At 33.6% G+C, this 21,171-nt stretch overlaps 1 protein-coding gene across 2 annotated transcripts in view; it reads left to right on the top strand.

Annotated features, from left to right (window-relative positions):
* Positions 1-21,171, top strand: part of LOC132696309 (uncharacterized) — a 54,847-nt gene that overhangs the window by 25,499 nt on the left and 8,177 nt on the right. For both annotated transcript variants that reach the window (XM_060661061.1, XM_060661059.1), the window contains exon 2: positions 14,623-14,769. In XM_060661061.1, coding sequence (XP_060517044.1) covers positions 14,623-14,769 — 147 coding nt within the window. The remainder of the gene's footprint in view (positions 1-14,622; positions 14,770-21,171) is intronic.

Raw genomic sequence — 21,171 nt, 5'->3', positions numbered from 1 at the left:
ACCCGTGTTTTGTTGTTGATTACTGTCATAATTCCAATATTTTTTGACACATTATTGATTTATTTATTTATCGTTTATAAATTTAATTCATTCGCTTGTATGCGTATCTTTTTTACTACTGTATATGCCAAATTAAAATAAATTGAAGGTTTGTAATACCTCAATTAACTTTTGTATTTAACTTTTGGCTCCATCCCCTATAGTTTCTCAGATATGGTTGTATCCCAAGATAAACGGCCCACCCTATACACAAATGTACCATGACCTTGTTTCTAGTAGGTTCGACCATTTATAATATATAATTATCACAAAATGAGGTTTCTTTTCCCTACAGAACTGCAAACATATGCAACACAAGAATTTATCTACGATTTACTATTTTAAAAACATACCTATTAATTGTTCAAATTAATTAATTTTTAGTAAATGCGCAAGATCTATGTAGTTCAAAGGACTCTCTAGCAAACGATTTATCCTCAAACTCCCAAATGGGTAGAAAATTTGAGAAATAATATAAAGACAATCTCTTATTACAGTAATCTGTCATTAGAATGAATTAACATTGTGTGATATTACTACCCGTCTCCCATTAAATAAAATTTACCTCAGAAAATCGACATTGGCGGCATAAAGCTCCAGGCATTAAGATTCAAAAATCGCCAAAAAGGCTAGTTCTAAATTCGCGATAATTAGTTGTTTATATGTTTTAACGCATATTATCACTGCTATAGGAACTGTCCAAATATAGTGAATATTAAGTTATAAATAACAATAATCATAATTGCGGCAATAAAAATAATCGCAGAAAAATTGAGTTTGCCGAAAAATTCATAAATCAGAAATATAATTATCGCGAATAACAGCGGGAGGATGTAATTAATATAAATTTCAATTAATAATGTACCAGACGGATCGGGAAGGCGACACGGGGAGCTATACGGGAGGAAAATTTTTGTGGCTCGCGACGTTTCACACGGCACAGAAATATAGAACGTCGACGCCGGAATATCATTACCTCATGCAAAAACCGACGATAATGATAACGTGGCGATTTATAACGACAGCGGGGCGTGTTACTCTCCAATGCAAAATTACATAACGGTGTAATTATTTAGACGATTTCGGCCATTTTTTTATACCGCTGGTAAAATAGTGCGGAAACAACTTCACCTTTATTTATGTTATCAGTAACCGCATTTAGAGGTTGGTGAGATAAAAAAAAACGCTTCCTTCACGTATACAGACAACAACATTAGGTATACACCGTCCTTGTGCCTATCGGGTCGGAATGCAAATAATATGGTTAAGGGCGCCTTCAATGAAGCTTAAAACCTGCTAAATATTCTTTTGTTGGTTAGTTTTTTATTTTTTCCGTAGTAGGGGTATTTAAATATACAGTGTTGTTTAAAAGCAAGCATATTATCTAGGACTAAATATAATGACCCCTCTGTTGCGAAACTAAAAAAATTAAAACAAATTGTACATACTCAAAAAGATATCTGATTTCGCAAAAGTAAGGATTTTATGAAGAAACTTACAAGTCAAAGTCTCATTAATTGTTAATATAAAAACTGCACGCGTTTCAACCACAAAAGAGTTATAATTGAAACATATAAAACAAAATCATAAGAAGACTAAAGATAAAGGACTAAAGAATTTCCATGACTCAAAATCGGCATTTGGTACTCATCTTGGGATAGAAAACTATAATTTCAACACTGACATAATAAGGTCAAATATTATGGATGAATAAGTTTGCTAATTTACTCCCTGATAAGGGTTACTCAGAACCAAGCTCAATTAAAGTTAGCTAGTTCTGCTCAGTTGTAATGGGCCAAAATTTATAAAAATACTTAGTAAATACGCTGTAATTACGCGTTAATATTTCGCCTTAATTTTAAGTAAACCTTTAACTGCGACGAAGTCAAATGAGATTTTTCTAGAAAGTATAAACTCCTACTATAATAAATATAACAAAATAAATTTCCCCAGCTATGAACAAAACAATATCTCCAAACGAATTAACAAGTAAGAAATGAAAAGATAGCCTACAATTATACGCACATAAATAATAAACAATGGCAAAAGTACCAATCTATTTATATTTTGTTTTGTGCGACCGATTTTCTTATCATAAGGAACACATCGGTTACTGAGCAATCATCATATGATAAGGTAATATTATCAGTTTTTTTACAAAAATAAAATATTTTATTCGATGCTGTCATTTTTAATACTATTAAAATAATCTGTATGGTAGGGTAGTCTGTCTAGAGCGTTTACATTTTACTCTGGAAACGGGCATTGCGCATACGTTTGAATAAAAAGAACGTATTATTTTTTCGACCCGCATTCCTCTCCATGAAGATTGCATCTCCGCTTTAACTCACTGGCGCAAATTTTGTAAATAAGTCGATTGTCTTTGACGTAATTTCGGTGTACGCAACCATTAAACTGATTAAAAGTGTCTGACTGATTTGTCTCGATAAGCTTTTAACCTTATACCGCAGACACGCGCCTTAACCAATACTTCATCCTATGAAAGTAAACTTTTATCCTACAAGGATGGGTTGCGACATAGCGGCTCTATAAGGGGGATTCGTAATAAAGTGAAGAAGAAACAATTTCATCAGGCATCGGGCAATATTTATATTTATATATTCAAAGTTATGAAAAATTTTATACAAACTTCAATTTATTTTAAAATGTTTCGTACGAATATTTGTATTTATAGAATAATTAAATTTCAAGAGCTTCTAGCTACAATGCTTATTGCCTAATAAATTTAATCCTTAAATAAATAAACGCATAACACCGCACACAACGTACTCTTTTGGAACTATACAGGGTGTTCTATATCGTTAATAGCCATTGTTCGCCATATTTACGCAACAAATCTTATTTTCATTGTTTGTATCACCTATTGCTAAAGGGCGGATAAAATATACTGTACATACTACTTGTGGACCAGTGCAATTAATACAATTGAAATCTCTAACAGAACAAAGTCACTCTTATCGAGTAAGAGGTAAGTGTCCAAAACGCATTTAGCAAATTATATTAATAGTATATTATGCAACAAGTGCGGTAAACGGCATTTGACTCACGAGTTTATTCGACACGAGCGGAGCGAGTTTTTTATAAACGAGTGAGTTAAAAAGTTTACCGAACGTGTTGCATACTATTCTTTTTCTACGACCGTTAGTTTTTTGGTACATTTTCGCAAAACAACAGGAATACATTCACTGACGGTTAGAATTGACAAACGTCAAAAAGTGGGAAATATCTCCGGAAACATCCGATTGCTCCCAAATCCTTGCGGTAAAATCCCGGAAATGTCCGAAATGGCTTGGATTCATGGGAAACGAAACTGACGTGGTAAAGTGACGCTTCCCACACGCTAGATCGGTGGGTAATTATGTATTTTACATCTTATAGCAAGCAAAAATTTGAGAGCAATCGGATGTTTTCGGATAAATTTTCCACGCTTTGAATTTTGACGTTTGTCAATTCTGATGGTCATGTCAGTGAATGTATTTGTGTTGTTTTGCGAAAATGTGCCCAAAAACTAACGGTCGTAGAAAAAGTATAGTATGCAACACGTTCGGTAAACTTTTTAAGTCACTCGTGAGTCAAATGCCGCTTACCGCAATTGTTGCATAATATCATAAGATTAATAGTCCCGCTTAATAGATAAAAATGTATTTGGCAAATAATATTCTTCCTTTTCAAGCTTGTTAGTGACCAAAAATAGTGCATTTTCAATCATATGCTTTTCAAATAACTTTCTTATTTTAAGTTCTAATTTGGTCTCAAATCTGTTTTACTTTTTTTTATTCATTATTTCTTTTCCATTCTGATATTATTTATTGCAAAATATTTGATAAATTTAAAATATAAAAACGCATACTCACACAAAAACATTATATAAATTATATAGGAAATCTTATAAAACCCTGACTCAAGTTGCATATATTTATTTGAAGCGTGGAGATGCCAAAAGGGTGTGTGCCAAAATTGCATTTTTGAGATAATCAAGAGGAACTGTTTAAATTTACAACAGTGGTCGTAAAAATAAGGCAAATGCAGGTTAATCAATTATTACGATGGGCACATATTCCTTTTCTCAGGACATGCGGCGGGGCACGCACGACAATTCTAACGCAATAAGTTAATATATCACCAAATGGCACATACCCCCTTTGACATTGCCACTCGTCATTTGTTTACAATAATTAATTTTCTAACTAATCAAAACTGCCGGTTTTGCCCAATAACATCATTATTATTTCCTTTATTCTTTTATTTTTATATACGGGGTTCCACAACTCTTAACATCGCCCAGGTGAAACCGTCGGTTTCATTGATATCACTGGTTTCCCCTCTAGATATTTTCAATATTAGAAAAAAATCAACAACCAAACGTAATATGTCCGGTGATAACTAGTATTTGCTTTTTTTTACAGCTAATATTTGTTCAGTTATCACAGATATTTAACAACGGAAAAATTTCACGCGTACATTTCTATCTTCTATCCCTTAGGTTTCTACCTACACAGGAAAGCGTCCATTCTTGTGCACGTGCCTTAAACCTTGTACGCTACACGTGTTGGCAATATGACACCGACGAAGCATTCGCCACCCTCTGCGTTTAAGAGGAAATTAAAGACAAAAGCGCCAGTTGTTTCCCAGCTTCCGGGTGGTATAACGTACCTTAGAAAATGTCCGACGCCAGATGGCAAAGTTTATCATACATTTTTTTTAGAAAGGGTTTCGAATGATACGACGGTCTTAAAATAAAACTCGAATTTGTGGACGCCAATGCAAGACCTTGACTTTGGGAACATGAAATCCAATTTTTCCATTGTTTGGAGATGCAGTTGCGTATCACCATAACATATTCCATTGTTAGATAATACGTAGGAGCGGCTAAAAATATAGGAAATAAACCATGCGTTATTTTATTGTTACATAATTGAATGAGTGAGAAAGTGCTTTGCTAAGTGAACCGTTATTAATCAATCAAAACCGTTTTGGCGGCAGCTGTCGCCGCTTCAGACGACGTCACTACTTATTTTAAAATCTATAATAAATATATTCAGTAAATAAAAACAAATTAATACGCAGTTAATTGGGCGGATACGGTCAAGTTTCTCAATCGGCCGGATATTGCCTCACAACATTCCACAGATAAGCGATTAAATAATATTATGCTGTCCTATTGGAAGGCCTTATGCAGATTTAGTAGCGAACCTAGAGGCAGCGTAGTTAATGATAATGCAAAAAGATGTTATTTAGTTAGACTCTTATAAACTGTTTCCCTGAAGTATATAAAAAATAAAATCATATACTAAAAATTTTATTATGCTGAGGTATAGGTATAATAATAGAAGCAGCTATAAATATCTCATTTCATATAATGATTTTTCTCTTTGGTTGCGTCGAATTAATACCGATGATCTTTTTTTTTTTGTGCAATAATTCTCTTTTCGGAGAAAGCTAGTTTCTCAAGGGCTGCTATTCAAAACTTTCACAACAGGCATGGCATTCAGAATGTTTGATTGGGTCCCATTTTCTACTACGATTAACTCGCGGGTCTGGTGAGTATTTTCTTTTTCTACAGAAGAATTACGTCGTTTGCTAGAAAATGTAGCTCTATTAACTAGAAAAGATATGTATTACATGCATGCACGATGAACTAGCATATTTTAGTTATGTGCGATCGTTTTTAAATCGTACTTGAAAACCGCTAGTAGGAAAAGAAGGGCTTTATTAGACAGCGTTGACCGCCAGATTTAAATCATGTGGATTATTGTATATGTTATCTAAAAGAATTAATCTATACTATCCCCTTACAGGATGTCAAAGACCTAAGAAATCGGCCAATTTGGTTTTGTAATGTCATAAGCAATAATGCATAACCCAAAGTATTACAGACTCAATAATGCCTACGATAAATACATGTATTGTATCCCAAGTCAGATTCTTACACTTAATATAAAAAAAAATATTTTTGGTGTCTTTCTTTTTTGTTGTTTTTATTTGAATTATATTATTATTAATGTTTCAAATGTAATTGTTTAGAAGATAAATGATAAATGCTGGTACAAAATACAATTGTTTGACAGCACCCAACCGAATTATTTTTATAAAATTTTTTTTCGACATGTAATACGATGCAAAAATTAAAAAAAAAATAAGCGCGTCTACCGAAATGTACTTTTCCATGCCATTGCATAAGTTTTTCTTTAAATTTCGTTAATTATGATAGGTACAGCCTAATCCAATACCCTCGACTCATTTTTTTAAAAATAAGCGGAAAGTGTATTTTCATAGTAGTAATATTTCCGTAATATTTTAATTTTCTATTTATTATTCTTTTTGACTTACTACTGACAAACTACAATTTATTTTAACAAAGAAATCACCCCCTTAAATTTTTCGCATTTGTTTTGGAACACCCTGTATACTCATCAGCTGTTATTAATAAGTGTCAAAGCAAGAGTTCTTCAGCTATCCCTAGACCTTTATTGACTGTGGCTCTAACAGGTGCTGTACTAGCTTCTCAAATTAGTTTCAAATGGAAACTTTTACAAAATGAACAATTTTCAAATATTACATGGAACTTCCTGCAACTGTTATATAGTTCTATTTATTATGTTTTATCTGTATCACTTACTGTTTTATTTATTATTATTAGTTTTTTTTCCTATTTTTTTGTGGCCAAAACTGGGCTATGTAATGTTAAATCCTGATCCGTTCGTTGGAGCGAAATAAAATTTTAGCATGGATTAATTACGGTAATTGTAATTTCATTTTTTGAATTGCGATGACCATAGAAACTTTTTTATATCTCAATTGTCAACAATCAAACATAGAAACTTATATTGGAATATTTGCTTTTTATTCCTGCTTTTTAAAATTTTTATTTTTATATAAATAATTTTTTTCTAATCACGTAGATTAATTTGTAATTAATGTTAACTAGTTTTTTTTTTACTGAATTAAAATTATTGTAACTTACAACTAAGTCACTTTGCAGAATTTAAAAAATAACCAAAAATGCTAATAACAGCTATAATGATTGATAGTCTCGGTAAAACATCATTAGCATCGCCATCTGAAAATGAATTAATTAAATGCGATCACAATCACAATTAAGCCTTCAAAATAGAGTATCACATGGTCCAACATCTCATAAAAAAAAATAAACCCAAACTATGCCATTTTATTTTCAGTAACAAATAGTGAATTGTCTCATATAACACCATCCCAAATTTAATCGCAATATACCAAACGATTCAAAAGTTAGTAAATTAGTAAATAAAAAGTTTCAGCTATGTTTACTGAAAAATTGTAAACGAATGTTGCAAAATTTTCTCACCAAATACCATTTGAAAAGAAACTATGAGTTACATAATAAAGACAACGGATAATTCTCAAAATATTTTTAAAATAATTTCGAATATAATCGACCTCTACAGTGGTAACTCGTCACTAAGTTTCAAGGAAACACACCGCTCGTGTGCAATATTATATTTTTGAGTTCGTCGGTGGAAAATCCACTTAATAATATTTTTTGTAATGCCAAGTGGTTGCGAATTTTTATGGGCGCCTATAGATCCGGGTAAATATTAAATAACGCGATTTCGAGAAAACGTAATCCATTTGCATGGCGCGTGTAATCGAAAACCAAAACTGCAATAAAGTAGATTCGTGTTGACACAATGCTTACAAGATTTCTTTTCTGTCGGTATCATGTTGTTGCTTGTCTAGGCGCATTTTTTCGCAGAAAATTGTTTGCCATTTAACGCCTGCTTTATTTTTCGATAAGAGACTTTCTGGCCTTGGTTGAACTGGATATTTTAATGAACGCATTCCACTCCAAGCGAAAAAAAAGTAAAAATTTAGAATACAATGTGTCCAACGTAAATGTGATTCAATTTGATTTTCACCTATTTATCTGGCGTAAAAAATTACGCATTTTTATATTAGATAATGGTTAATCAGTAAAAATTTTATCTGATCGAACACTGTGGCCTAGCCGAGAATGCAGTTGCGTCAGAACTGGTTTTGGAATTTTCATCGAAACCAATTAGTTAATAATTAAATTGTTTTCCAGGTAATTGTTGTTGTGTACATTACAGGTGTATTTTTCGCACCACGATCGGTGGAAACAGAAACCAAATGTTTATTGTGTTAAAAAAACCCAAGTTATTAATTTAATGCGAAAACGTCCCAATTGTTGAATCATGCACAAAATAAGTTCAGTTAACCCATTAAAGAGTCAATAATATACGATTGCAAAGGAAATTGCAGTTAAATGTCTCGTGTTTAATTAAACACCAGTACGATATTTATTATGATATTAAGGACAAGCGCCAATATTAACTATAAAACTTATTGCGGAAATCCTTCCTCGCGGATCGTTGGTAAACCGGGCATGTACGTCTTTCATATGGTATATCGTTTCTTATTCCTTGCGTTTTGGCTTTCTGTCTAATACTGGCTTTTCACAATACTAATTTTGGAAATTGATTACCCATGTAAATTTATTTTGAAGAGCATGATTTTCCATTTCATAAATGACCATAGTAAGTAAAGTCTAATTGTGAGACAAAGCTAAAGAATTATAAGATTTTTGTCAGTATCTATATACTAAACAGCTGACAATTGTTTTTAGCTTTTTAGCTTGCACACTAAGATGAAACTCTCCATTTTTTTACAAAAAATGGTACCTGACCCTCTCTAGGTGAATTGCCAAACGAATATGGGTGAATTAAAATCAGCCTTAGTGACTCAATATAAACATTTTCGAAAAAAATAAAAATAGAAACGTAATATCAAAAATATCTAGATCTAACTTGGTAAAATACCAAAGAAAGTCCCATCTGGTTGAAATTTGCGCCTGGTTTAGTGCCCTGTATACAATTTGGAAAATATTCTTCATAACGTGTCGACCGTGTGCCAAATAAAACGACCCATCTTGAGATTTTGTTAATTGAATTCGCCAACACGGCACCAGTTATTTGGGACACCTTGTATAATCTGAGGTGCATCTGTGAAACTGATTGAGTAGTGCATCATCTCCTGAGTCTGTGGTGAAATCAATAGCGTCACAACACAATTCTATATGGGACAATCAAAATATGAAAAAAAAAAACACATAACCTGAATTTCTGCCTAAACTAAGCAAATTCGAATAGGAATTTCTTAAGAAAGTGACCTTTATTTTAAACAGGGACACCAAAAATGTCGAAATATTGTTGTTGTTGTTCCATTTAAAATAACAAAGTTGTCGGGGGGACACTTTTGGGGCACCTTACCATCAACAAAATTATAATATTTTGAATCTTCAGGAGAGTCCAAGGAACTATTGTACGAATCTCTTTTTCGTATCTTCTATGGGTTTCCAGATCGTATAGTGCATCGATTTATTTGGCACACGGTGTACATAAAATGGGCTTTCACATATACCAACAGAAATCCCTGTTCAGGGAGAAATTAAAATAAGTTATGTTGTAAATGCAAGTAGGTCAATTAGTGCTCATTATCAATTATTACTATTTTTATTACTTTATTAATAGTACTTGATTAGAAGCACTGAATTGATTCTATAAGGTTCCTAAATTCTCATGACGGAATTTTTGAATGTTCATCACTAAGCATACTGCCACCGAACCTCAAATATCTACAAAGCTTAACTAAACTGATCTCGGACGAGTTGATATACGGGGGCTACCTCTACAAATAAACTGTCGTTTCCTTTTCACATAACGACTCGTTTTAGGACATCCCGTTTCAGATGAATTATACAGTTACGAAAAGAACTTTGAAGAATTTCCGACAATCCCAGACTTGCGAGGAAGACGGCGACACAATCGTAGTCACTATAGTGGTCTTTGTTTCGCGCCACATAGAGTTTAATATTTATTAAGCAACGCATCCGCTTTTTCACCGTAAATAAACGTTGTTAAATAATAATAGACTGTTTTAAATTAAGCCGCCGAAGCCTATTTTATAATTAGAATATATTTTTGGGATTACTTCTAAGCGCCGCGGTTCATTTTTACCGTTTCCCAAAAACATATCTTACGACCAAAAACGAATCAAAAATAACGTCAAAGGTATATCAGCGTGAATGCGTTAAAAATATACGCGCGAGATTGGAAAAATAAACTGGTATTACGTAACCTTGTCTTATATTCGTGGATCCTGGTTTATTTAAAAAGTGAACGCAAAGCAGACCTTAGAGGTTAAATAGATTTTGCTTAAAGTCGATGTTTGTTTTGTTACACGGGCGACAGCGATTTTACGAAAATTACCAATAAAACTACAATGGCAAATTAAAAACTAAAATACTACATTTGGTCTGATTAGTTTTAAACGAATCACAGCTATTTACACCCTGAGATATAAAAAATAATGTTGATCATTATTATTAGGAACACAATTTCTTGGCATCAATTGAGAATAATTCTCCCACTAAATTAAGGCGATTGCAGATATTTTGACTTCACTTTATCTTTATATTATCTTTTTGTTCCGTTAAGACAAACCTAGGACAAATGGAGTCGACGGGCAGATGCTCTGGCGAAATTTAAAAAAAGGAAAAAAAAGTGCTTTTAAGTAAAAAATAAAATTGAACATTTCAGTCAAATTGACTACTTTTTTTTCTTTTATTGTTCTTGTTGTGTAAATTAGGATGTGCAATTTGCTATCCACAGGAACGATTGTGATTGATTAAACTTCTACCTTGGCGTAGCTTGTTGCCTCTGGTTTGGTTACACTGAGCAGATAACAACACTCCCATTAGAATTAGAAGCTTCTTGAGCGGGCAGTGGCCGCCCAGTAGACCCACCATTATCCTTACGACCTCCGAAAGATTCCTGAAGAATTTCTTGACCTGTCTCTGTGATGGTGTATCTCTCTACCATTGGGGGATCTGTTTCCATCCATTTTTCTATAACTGATTTTGCAATGGGTTTAGCCACCCCACAAAAGACTTTTGTGCATTGGTTGGCATGACAGGTCACTTTATTCTGCTACTAAAGCGTAATTCAATAAGGGTTTCCACATTAAAATAATAAAAAAAAGAATATAAAAACATACAAACATTTTTATTTGCCATTTTAGATTAGTGTATTACAATTAGGTACGAAAGATGATGTCATTCAAATGACCTCCGCGACTCATGTGGAATGACGTAATTCGTTTATTGAAATTTCCTATCACTTTTTGACACAATTCAGGTTCTATGCAGGCTATTTCGCGTCTAATCTCCTGTTTCAGCTCTGGAATAGTGTTTGGTTTATTTCTATACACTCTGCTTTTCAGATACCCCAAAAAAAAATCTAGGGCAGCCAGACCAGGAAACTTGCCCCGCAGCAATTGCATCGTTTCTCTAGATGTGTGCTAAGTAGCTCCATCCTGTTGGAACCACAAATCTTCAATGCTTCCAACTGCTATCAGAAAAAATCAGATATCATGTTTCAATAGCGAATACCATTAACCGTAACAGCGTTCTCCGCATTATCCTCGAAAAAAAAGGGCCAATTATTCCTCCGCACCAAAACACGCACCAAACAGTCACTTTTTGAGAATTCATTGCTTTTTGAACAATCTCTCTTGGATTTTCTAATCGCCAAATACGAGCATTGTGTTTACAAAGCCACCAACGTGAAAATGTGCCTCATCGCTAAAAATGATTTTCGTTGAAAAATGAACCCACCCCTTGTTCTCGTATCCATTCTGCAAACACGCGGCGCTGTTGATGATCTCGAGGTTTCAACTCCTGAGTTATTTCGACTTTATATGGGTGTAGATGCAAGTCTTTTGTTAAAATTCGTTGTGTGGTTGAATACGTAAGGCCCATTTGCTGCGATCGATGACGAATCGATGTGTTTGGATCTTCGGTTACACTTTCGCGAACAATGGCAATATTTTGATCTGACCGACCTACACGGGCACGTTGAGGGATTTTGAGGTTAGTTACAGTACCAGTTCGCTCAAATTTTTGAACCACATTCCAAATTGTCCTCTCAGAAGGTCGATTTTGCGCGCCGAAAAATTCACGTAGAGCCCGAAATGCATTTTTCTTGATCGACCATTTTCGTAATAGGCTTGCACAATTTTCACACGTTTTTCAGTCGTATATTGCTCCCTGACTAATTTTGTTTATGTTTTGAGATTAGAAATCATATGATAATAAACAAATACAGTGGCGTTTCAAAAATATTTCAGATTGTAATGTGGGAACTCTTATTGAATCACCCGTTACTATCTTATGGCAATCTAAAACTAACGTGGAAATTATTTTATTTGACTGTCGGTATGGATACCAATTGCTTTATGACGAATCCTTTTCGTCCTTATTTCTCTTACATCGTGTTCTCGTAAAAGTGATCTTGGAATAAAAATTTTTCCAGATATATTCCTAGACCTTGAATTTTTGCGCATTCTTTGACCCAGATTATTTCTTTTGCTTTTGCTTTAACTTTAACTTCGCGTCCATTTCAATGAAAAAATTTTTATCGAGAAAATAAGTTGAATAAGAGATTCCACGCTTCGAGTCAACTTAACTATTTTATAAATAAATATTACAAATATCCGCTAATTTCACGCGTTATCTTATGGGTATTACTGCAGGTGCATGTAATTAAGTAAGGCGCGTGCATTGGGCTGTAAATTTCGCTAATTTTTCCGACACATTCCCCTACTCGGATTTTTTTTAAACAAGTTTAATTGAAACTGGTTTAGTATCTCAATTCGAGGCCATCTAACTTCAAAAAGGACGAGTCGACTTTGCGTATGGTACACTGCCGTCACACATGGTAGATACAAGAAAAAAAATCAAAAATGTATTGACGCGGTAATTTTTTGAAAAATATACCCATATTAATTTTATTCGCTAAAACTCGAAAACAGCAGAACGGATTTAAATTATCTTGTCTTGAAATGTTCGTGCAGGTCTAGGCAAGGTTTAAAAGGTGAGAAAAATTATAATAATTGCCGGGAAAACACAAAAAACGGCCCTTTTCTTTTTCTCATATAAACGACGCATTAATCCACGAGCTGCAAAGACAGTACGACATTGAAGCATTGGCCGAAACAGTTCGTACAAATGTTCCACAATTAAATCAACAACAAAGAATTGCGAACAACACTTTGATAGAAGCTGAGACGATCTTTTTTTGTCAACATCCCACGTTTTAAGGTACCAAGTTTTCGAATATTTTCAATACTGCACGTCGGTGGTTTAGGTCTTATTTATCGATTGAGGCAGTACGAAGTCTGCCCGGTCTGCCAGCTCTGTACAAAAATATAGGGTGTTTCATTTAAAATTCCGATATAACTATTGATCTATTATAATCTCGCAAAACAAATTTGAACAAGTGATTTCTAGTTCCTGAGTACTTTAATATTATTACTATTACTATTATTTAGTCAACAATATTCGGTGCCACTGTGCGTCATTTTTTTTTAAACGCAGCTGGTATAGAGATGGAGAACGGTCCCTCGTTGTCGCCGATCTTTTAAGCGGTAGCGCGTGGTAACTTTATTACTTGTGATAAGTGTCCGTCTGGCCGTTTCGATATCTCGTTAACTACCGATTATATTGAATTACATAAAGGCATTTCCGCGACGGGATTCTTAAAATTTTGCCACACACAGGATATTCCCACGCAGCAACGAATAACCGATCGAACTAGAATATGGAATATTCCGTCAAAGCTGTGACGTCGTTTCAAATCGTTGATTCCCTTAATGAATTGCTCTTGCCTCACGACACAGATAAGATTTAAAAACAAATACGATAGGAGATAAGGTTCATATACATATTTAATAGAAAATACAACAAAATCGATCTAATTCTTACACAAAAAAAAATTGGCAATAATTCATGGCTTGACATACAAATATCATTGATAACAGGGATAAACTCAATTAGATATTGTTAGTAACAATGCTATATATGAATCATGGTTTTACATTCATATTATAACGTAGATGGCTTGACTTATTTCAGATGCTTCACTAATTTCACTCCTTAATAACTTGTTAAACTCTGTAAGATTCTGTGAAAATTACTACAAACACAGTGAAAGGTTACCGACTATATAGTCTGGATAACGGGATGCACCAGAATAAGGAATAATGAATAAGCTGACCGCATAGCGCATGTAGGTTTCGGATAAGGAATTACTCTTGAGACAAGAACAAACACAATGAAAATTTAATTCTTAAAACCAAAACTGGCACTAAATCCAGACAAGAACAAACAAATTGAAAATTGCAAAAACGTGGAATCATTTTTAACAAGAATATATGAGTTTTAACTAAACAAATGTCATTAATCAAAAAATATTATCTTATATCTTATAACAAAAAAAAATCTATGCATTATTCATAAAGCAGGAATTAAATCACATTTCTGCTTATATTTTGGAAGCACGAAATTGAAATTAAACGCCATAGAAGTAGCTGCGCAACAGTAGTCCCTTTTAATTACTTATTGTCCCCCATTAGCGTCGCCTCTGATGCGTTATGCTGAATTTCTTAACTGCTGTTTTCCTTGCAAGGTTATGACACTTTCTAATTTCAGTTTTTATTTTGTTGCAGATGATGAAACACGTGCAGCTGTCTCCCTACAGGAGCAGAGCTGATACCGTGTCACTCAGCTCGACGACTTCCTACGGAAGTCTCAGTCCTGAACCCTTGTGCAGTAGATCGTCGAGTTACTCATCGTTAAACGAATCGTCACTGCAGGTAAATTTTTCAAATATCCGCAACCCTGCAGAAACATTAAAAAATACACGTATTTTAACAGCCAATTGTATCGAGGGTTGAATAATCTGATTGGCATTTCATAATTACTTATTGTTTAGAAGTGGTATTTGCGAAAAACAAGCAGCGCATTTTTTTATAATAACGCAGTTCTTAATTGCCGTCAAAAAGGTGTTCCTTACTTTATAAACATCTGCCCCGCATCAACGGCCCATCAGTCTTAGACTTGAGCCTGATGCCCTTCTGGTGCCCCCGCCGCTAACTCGCTAATCCGGATGTAATCACGCTATTAATAGCAATCAGCTCGTGCGCAGATGAAGGATAAAACAATGCTAACAACGTCATTAATCTATCTTTGTCGTAGCGCCGAAGAGTATATTGTTTGTCAGATACCCAATTTTTGATATAGAGAATAAATCGATTCGATACTAAAACGAGCAATTCATATTTGTCTGCGAGGGATTTTTTTTGCTGCCGTTCGGGTCTTACGATTGATCAACGACAAACTTTGAAGTTTGTTTTCATTTATCTTGTTTAATTGAACCAACCAAATAAAATTCGTAAGATAAAATGAGACAGACCCATAATAATCTTTGCATGAAAAAAAATCAAATGACGCCTCATTGAATTCAATTGTAGTTTTAAAAATTGTCAGTTAATTTTTTTTTTAAACCTAACCATTTTGACGCAAATCGGCCTTAGCACGAGTACTAAAAAAATATGAACAAAATTGGAGTTGCATCTCAAAATACTTCACGATCACAGCCTTAGGGTATAAATCTATAAACCATGCATTTTATAAAACTTTGAAAAATTAGTCTCTTAAAAGTATTAACAAAATTTGAAGATGGATAACTTGTTCTTTATTACCGAGATTTTATTTTTTTTTTGGCAAAGTTGAAAGAAAATCACCCGGTTACATCAATGAACATTCCTGCTTCAGTCCTTGCTTTGTTCAATAATTTGTAACCTTGAAACAAATCAAGATATCAGAATTAATATAAAATCAATATATTAGAGAATCAACCTAGTTGAATAGAGAAAAGTTTCGAGTAACAGGTTAAAGCTTAAACTTTAGTTAAATAAGAACAAACGTTGTTCAGATTTTCACATAAATATATTTAAATGACAGCTGTGTTGAATATATTTCTATGATTCCAGGGACATCCTGATTAACAGCTAACTCAGATAATCTTAACCGGTTTTAAAAAGTTTCGATTTGCAGTTGCCAGTTTTTTAGATTTTTACAATTTCAAATGACAATAAGGAAAAGCAATTTTCTGGTTTTTCGGATCGCCAAGCAAAAAAAAAAGTTTTAACTGGTTTAACTGGTTAATTATTTTGCAACGTTTTCATAACACAACATTTTGAACCTGCACATCTAGCGATATTATTGTATGCAATCCTTTTAATACATTTTATTTATTTTTTCTAATTTTGAATGGTGTATAGGAGAAAATAATACTTCAATATTAAATTAATAATTAATATTAATATATAACAAATATTTTTTATCACAAAGAATGTAAAAAACAATTATTTATTTTTATATAGTCCGAGTTAAATCGTTCGTAATAACGAAGCAAATCAAGATTATTCTTTACAGGTCAAAGTCAAGCATAATATAAATCAAGGATTTAATAATAACGCAATCAACAATTATTATTAACAACAAGAAACTACCCTATCGATTAATTCACTAAACAGTAACAATAAATATCCGTTTAAAACATTATCTTCAAACAAATATGTTGAAAAAAAAAAACTGAAAGAAAAGTTTAATTTTTTCAACTTCTCCATACGCAAATGTATTCTTCCACTGAAATAGTAACGACCACGAAATCAAACAAAAAAAACCATAAAACTCACAATACATTATTAAGTTATGAAAAGACTTTCTTATAAGGCGACCCACTATTTCATACGCCAGAAGGCAGAGTTAATTTTTGTGGGAAAAGCCGTATTAAATCTCACGTGTATATCTATATACGACGTCCTTCTTAATCACCTCATTATTGTTCGACCTGTTCAACATTGTTAACAGTTAGCCAAGGAGACGTTTTAAACGCGCTTACTGCGAAAGGCGAATTGTGAACTTTTTGTGCAGATAAAATTAAATCCGCGTAGCCGACTGAAGTACGTAAAACATACAAAACTTTATTCCCTAGCTCTTGCGACCTCATTAACTGTAGTTTGCATCTACCCAGAATCGTTTCTTTTTATGTTGTTCTCTTTAATATATTTGTCTTAAGATGCCTAATTGGAGTAGTTAATTGCACAGATTCTTAAAAATTGGAAGACAACTTGCGCAATCCTTAAGCAAATTTTGTCCAGCAGTATATAGCGATTTGAAATAATCGCCATCTGAGCGCACGCTCTTGCCTTAGAATGTGCAAATATCCAAATTTATTTAAATAGGGTTTTCACGATTTTTTTACACTTTAAATTAAATTATAAATCTATTGGTCTTTGTAGCTAAAGCCATGAGTTCTATTGTTAAATTCATTTGTACTAACGTGACTTACTTACTTAAAAAACGGATTTAATGCAATCTTTGATATGCATATGTAAGTGTATTGCTTTAGTACTAATCATGGATTTTGTAAAATGCGCGAGAACTTATAATCTTTTTAAAACTTATGTAAAGAGTGTTTTATGAAAAAGCAGTTTTTTTTTTCAAAAAAACTTCCACAGGCTACTGTAATACTTTTTACAAAACTTCTGGATTCCTCCTGCGTCGGTTTTTGCTGAAGTTTTGTAAAAAGTAAAAAGTTGTTTAGTTAGATTACAAAATATTAATATAAATGACGTGAATATTGAGATCTTTGACTGGCATCCACTCAGCCTGGACCCTAACCCTATAGATCATTTGTGGGAATAAAACAAGAATTAAACATCTGGTTGGAAATACGATTTTGAAGTCGATTTTTATCGGTTAGAGGAAGAAACGACATTTTTGAATTTTAATTTGATTAACGTTTATGATTTTGTTTCAATTTTTTTCTAATAAACTTTAATTGAGATAAAGACATGAACAAAAAAACGAAATGCTGCAAAAATATGGTGTTATGTGACATGCAATGAGTATAGAACAGATTCGCTGCACATGCCTAAGACTTAAAGACAATTTAAAAACATATCCTAATCGAGTAAGCCGTTCGCGAGAAAATTAACTTCGGAATTAACCGAAGTGGTACGTGTGGTACTAACCAATAAATGATCTCAATCCTGTTTATATATTAAATAAATAAATTTCCTCAAGCATTTTTGCCTAAAACTGCTAGGCCTTTAAGTACAAAAAATAGATTCATCTATTTAGACGAAACCAAATTGACCGATACGTGTGCAAAATTTAAAGCTGATTTAAAGCTCCTGTAGCTACACACGTTTTTCACTCAAACATACCGTAACGCCAAGTCCAACCGGTCCACATCCTTCCGCGTGATTGGTGAAATGGCGAAGAATTTTATCGTAAACGTATAAAAGCGGTGCCATTCATAAAAATTCAAACATCCTTGCCAGCGGGTAAAATGTCGCGCACGGAACAGTTAGTCGTATCGAAATGTTAATAATATACTGACCGACACGATATTGATCAATAAATTCGGTTGGGCAATATGAGACAGGATGTGATAAACACGTTTAGAATTGTCCGAAGTTTATTTTCTATAACCCCGGTACGTGACATTTGATTTATAAGCTGACAATTATCGTAGCAATTCGTATTTTTGCAAAAAAAAGCATCTCAGAATGTAATTTTTCTTCCTGGGCAGAGCATAACTTAAGCAAAGCCTTAACTCCGCCAGAGTAAGAGCTTTGAAAAATCTTGAACAAACCACTCGTTTTCCCACTATTTTGGCGATAGAATGGATGCCACAATCACTTTATTTACTAAAAAAATTTGAGTTGAAAATAGCCTTTAAATATCATAGGTATAACGGGAAGCGTTGATCTGATCATTCTATTGATGAGTGTACTTTCTAAATTTTTATTACTATTTTTGGTTAATTTTTCAAAGAAACTCCCACAGGCTACTGTAATACTTTTTACAAAACTTCTGGATTTCTCCTGCGTCGGTTTTTGCTGAGTCGAACTTGCTGACGTTTCGCCATTCATCCTGTTTGGCTTCTTCAGAGTTTGACTGAAACTGGCTCGCATTTTCCTCTCTACCTGCTTACATCACCATCCGGCCCAAAAATCATAGGTTATCAACTCTCTTGTTTACAGAGCTGTAAAACTGTCTCAATCCGAGTCACTGAACCCAGAATTAAAACACCTTACCTCTGCTCTTTTCGCTAATAATTTCCACATTAACAATGAGCCCGAAAGCAATCCTACACTTGCCACTGTGGTCCTTCCTTACATTCAAAATATCACTGACCACATATCAAAAGTTCTAAAGAACTATAACGTCAAAACCAGATTTACCACTTGTCAGCTTTTGCCGAACACAATTACGAAACCGGACATAAAATTTTATTCGATAAAATTAAAATTCTTGCATGTAATCAATTCTTCTACCAACGAAAAATCCGAGAGTCTAAAGAAATCTATAAACAACCTAACAATCTTAACCGCGACTCAAGTCATTACACGTCACCAATATGGAAATCAGTCATCCGAGACGGTTTATATGGCCCTCATTTAGCTCCGCCCCCCTCAAATTTTGTAAAAAGTATTTTTTTTAATTATCACTTTGGCAAACAAAATACGCGCTTCACAAGTGAATATATTCAACATGACATTTTTTTTCACTTGAATGAGAAATGTTTTGGCGTATTGATTGCAGTAAAATTATCTATATCTATATCATTCTGTAGAGCATGTAAATGAGCAATGAAAAAAATGTTGCGCAGCGTCGGACAGGACATAAAACAATGATACTGATATTATAATTATATAATATCATTAATTTAATTCTTCTTTCAACACGGTTTCCTATACGGTAGGCTTACGCCTGTTGATTCTAGTGAACCTTCTCCTAATGAGGATGTCCAGAATTCTTTTGGTGACCTCCTCTGGATCTTCTTCCGACCGCTATATTGTTGTTTGAAATTTTTGGCAATCTGTCGCCGTTCATTCTGTTTACGTGTTTATTCCAGCAGTTTCTGCTTATTCAAACCCATTTTGTCACGTTTTGAATTTCACTTTGTTTTCTAGTCTTTCTAGTCTTTGTTTCTCACTCTGTCGTATATTGATTTTCTGAAACGAAGTTTACTGTTTTTATTTTTACATTGCGCATCATTTGCAAGACCTTTGTACCTGATCTTTCTCTCCGCTGCATAGGTTAATATGAGTCTAAGCGATAAAACAATATATGAAATTGGGTTTCTTTTGGAACCCGTTATCTGATTCCTCTATTAATGTATAACTCTTTAATTAGTAATCGTCCTACTTTTACTTTAATTCTAGAGTGTTGGTTTATGTCCGATATTGTTACACATTCTTCTCTTTAAAGATTTATATGATATCCGAAAGAAGCATTCGGCCTTACTCCACAGAGCAAAGAAAGGAGGGTCGATTAAATTCTAATGATTTTTCCAGTATTTGTTTTAAAATGAAGATTGCATCATTAGTGGGTCGGTTTTTCCGAAAATCTTGTTCTTCCTCTCTTAATTGAATGTTTTGTGTATTTCTTTAAGTAACACATTTGTAAAGATTTTAAATGTGCTATTTATTGGTGCGATGTCTCCATAGTATTCTGGTGAGGACTTTAGACCTTTTTTGAGTATAGGGATTGTTGGGACCGGTTAATTATATCCTTAAACAGTGCTGCTATTTCTTTACGTAGTTCCATCCCCACTTTTTTAGTAATTTTGTTGGTTTGTGTAGTGTTCTTTATTTCTAGCTCATTCCTTCTTAACATTCCCTATATTTTCCGCTTTCGTGAATCCTTTTAGTTCTCGTAGTTTGGTTATTTGGTTCTGCTATGTAAAAAGCAAAGGTTATTTATCCTTATATGCTTTCTTTTGTGGTTGCGAGAGAGGCCTGAGGTGTAAACGAGGGTGTTTTATTGATCCTGTTTACGTCTATTCTTCGTTTTCTAACTCAAGGAAATGCAAAAACTTTCTTCACGCAGTTCAAATGGGTTTAAGAATATGAATGAAATTTATTTGATATAGGCATTTCGTTAGTTGTAACCACCCTGGTTATAACCGACCAGACAAAAACGCTCTCTATGAAGATGGATCAGTTGTTTCCACATCAATTTCAAGATGGTACCGCATATGCTGTATATGATTGAAGATACAATAAACAATATGGTGGAAGCCATAACACTACATGTCCCGCTTCCTCTGCTAAAGAGTCGCAAATACAAGCATCATTTTTTATTCTGAAAGCTTTTAAAAGTCGGTGTTATTTGTACTGTAATACTATACTACT

Source organism: Cylas formicarius, unplaced genomic scaffold (genome assembly GCF_029955315.1).
Source record: "Cylas formicarius isolate icCylForm1 unplaced genomic scaffold, icCylForm1.1 PGA_scaffold_1__22_contigs__length_36826433, whole genome shotgun sequence".
Taxonomy (NCBI): Eukaryota; Metazoa; Arthropoda; class Insecta; order Coleoptera; family Brentidae; genus Cylas; species Cylas formicarius.
The sequence above is the reverse complement of the archived record's forward strand: the minus strand, read 5'-3'. Positions and strand labels throughout refer to the sequence as shown.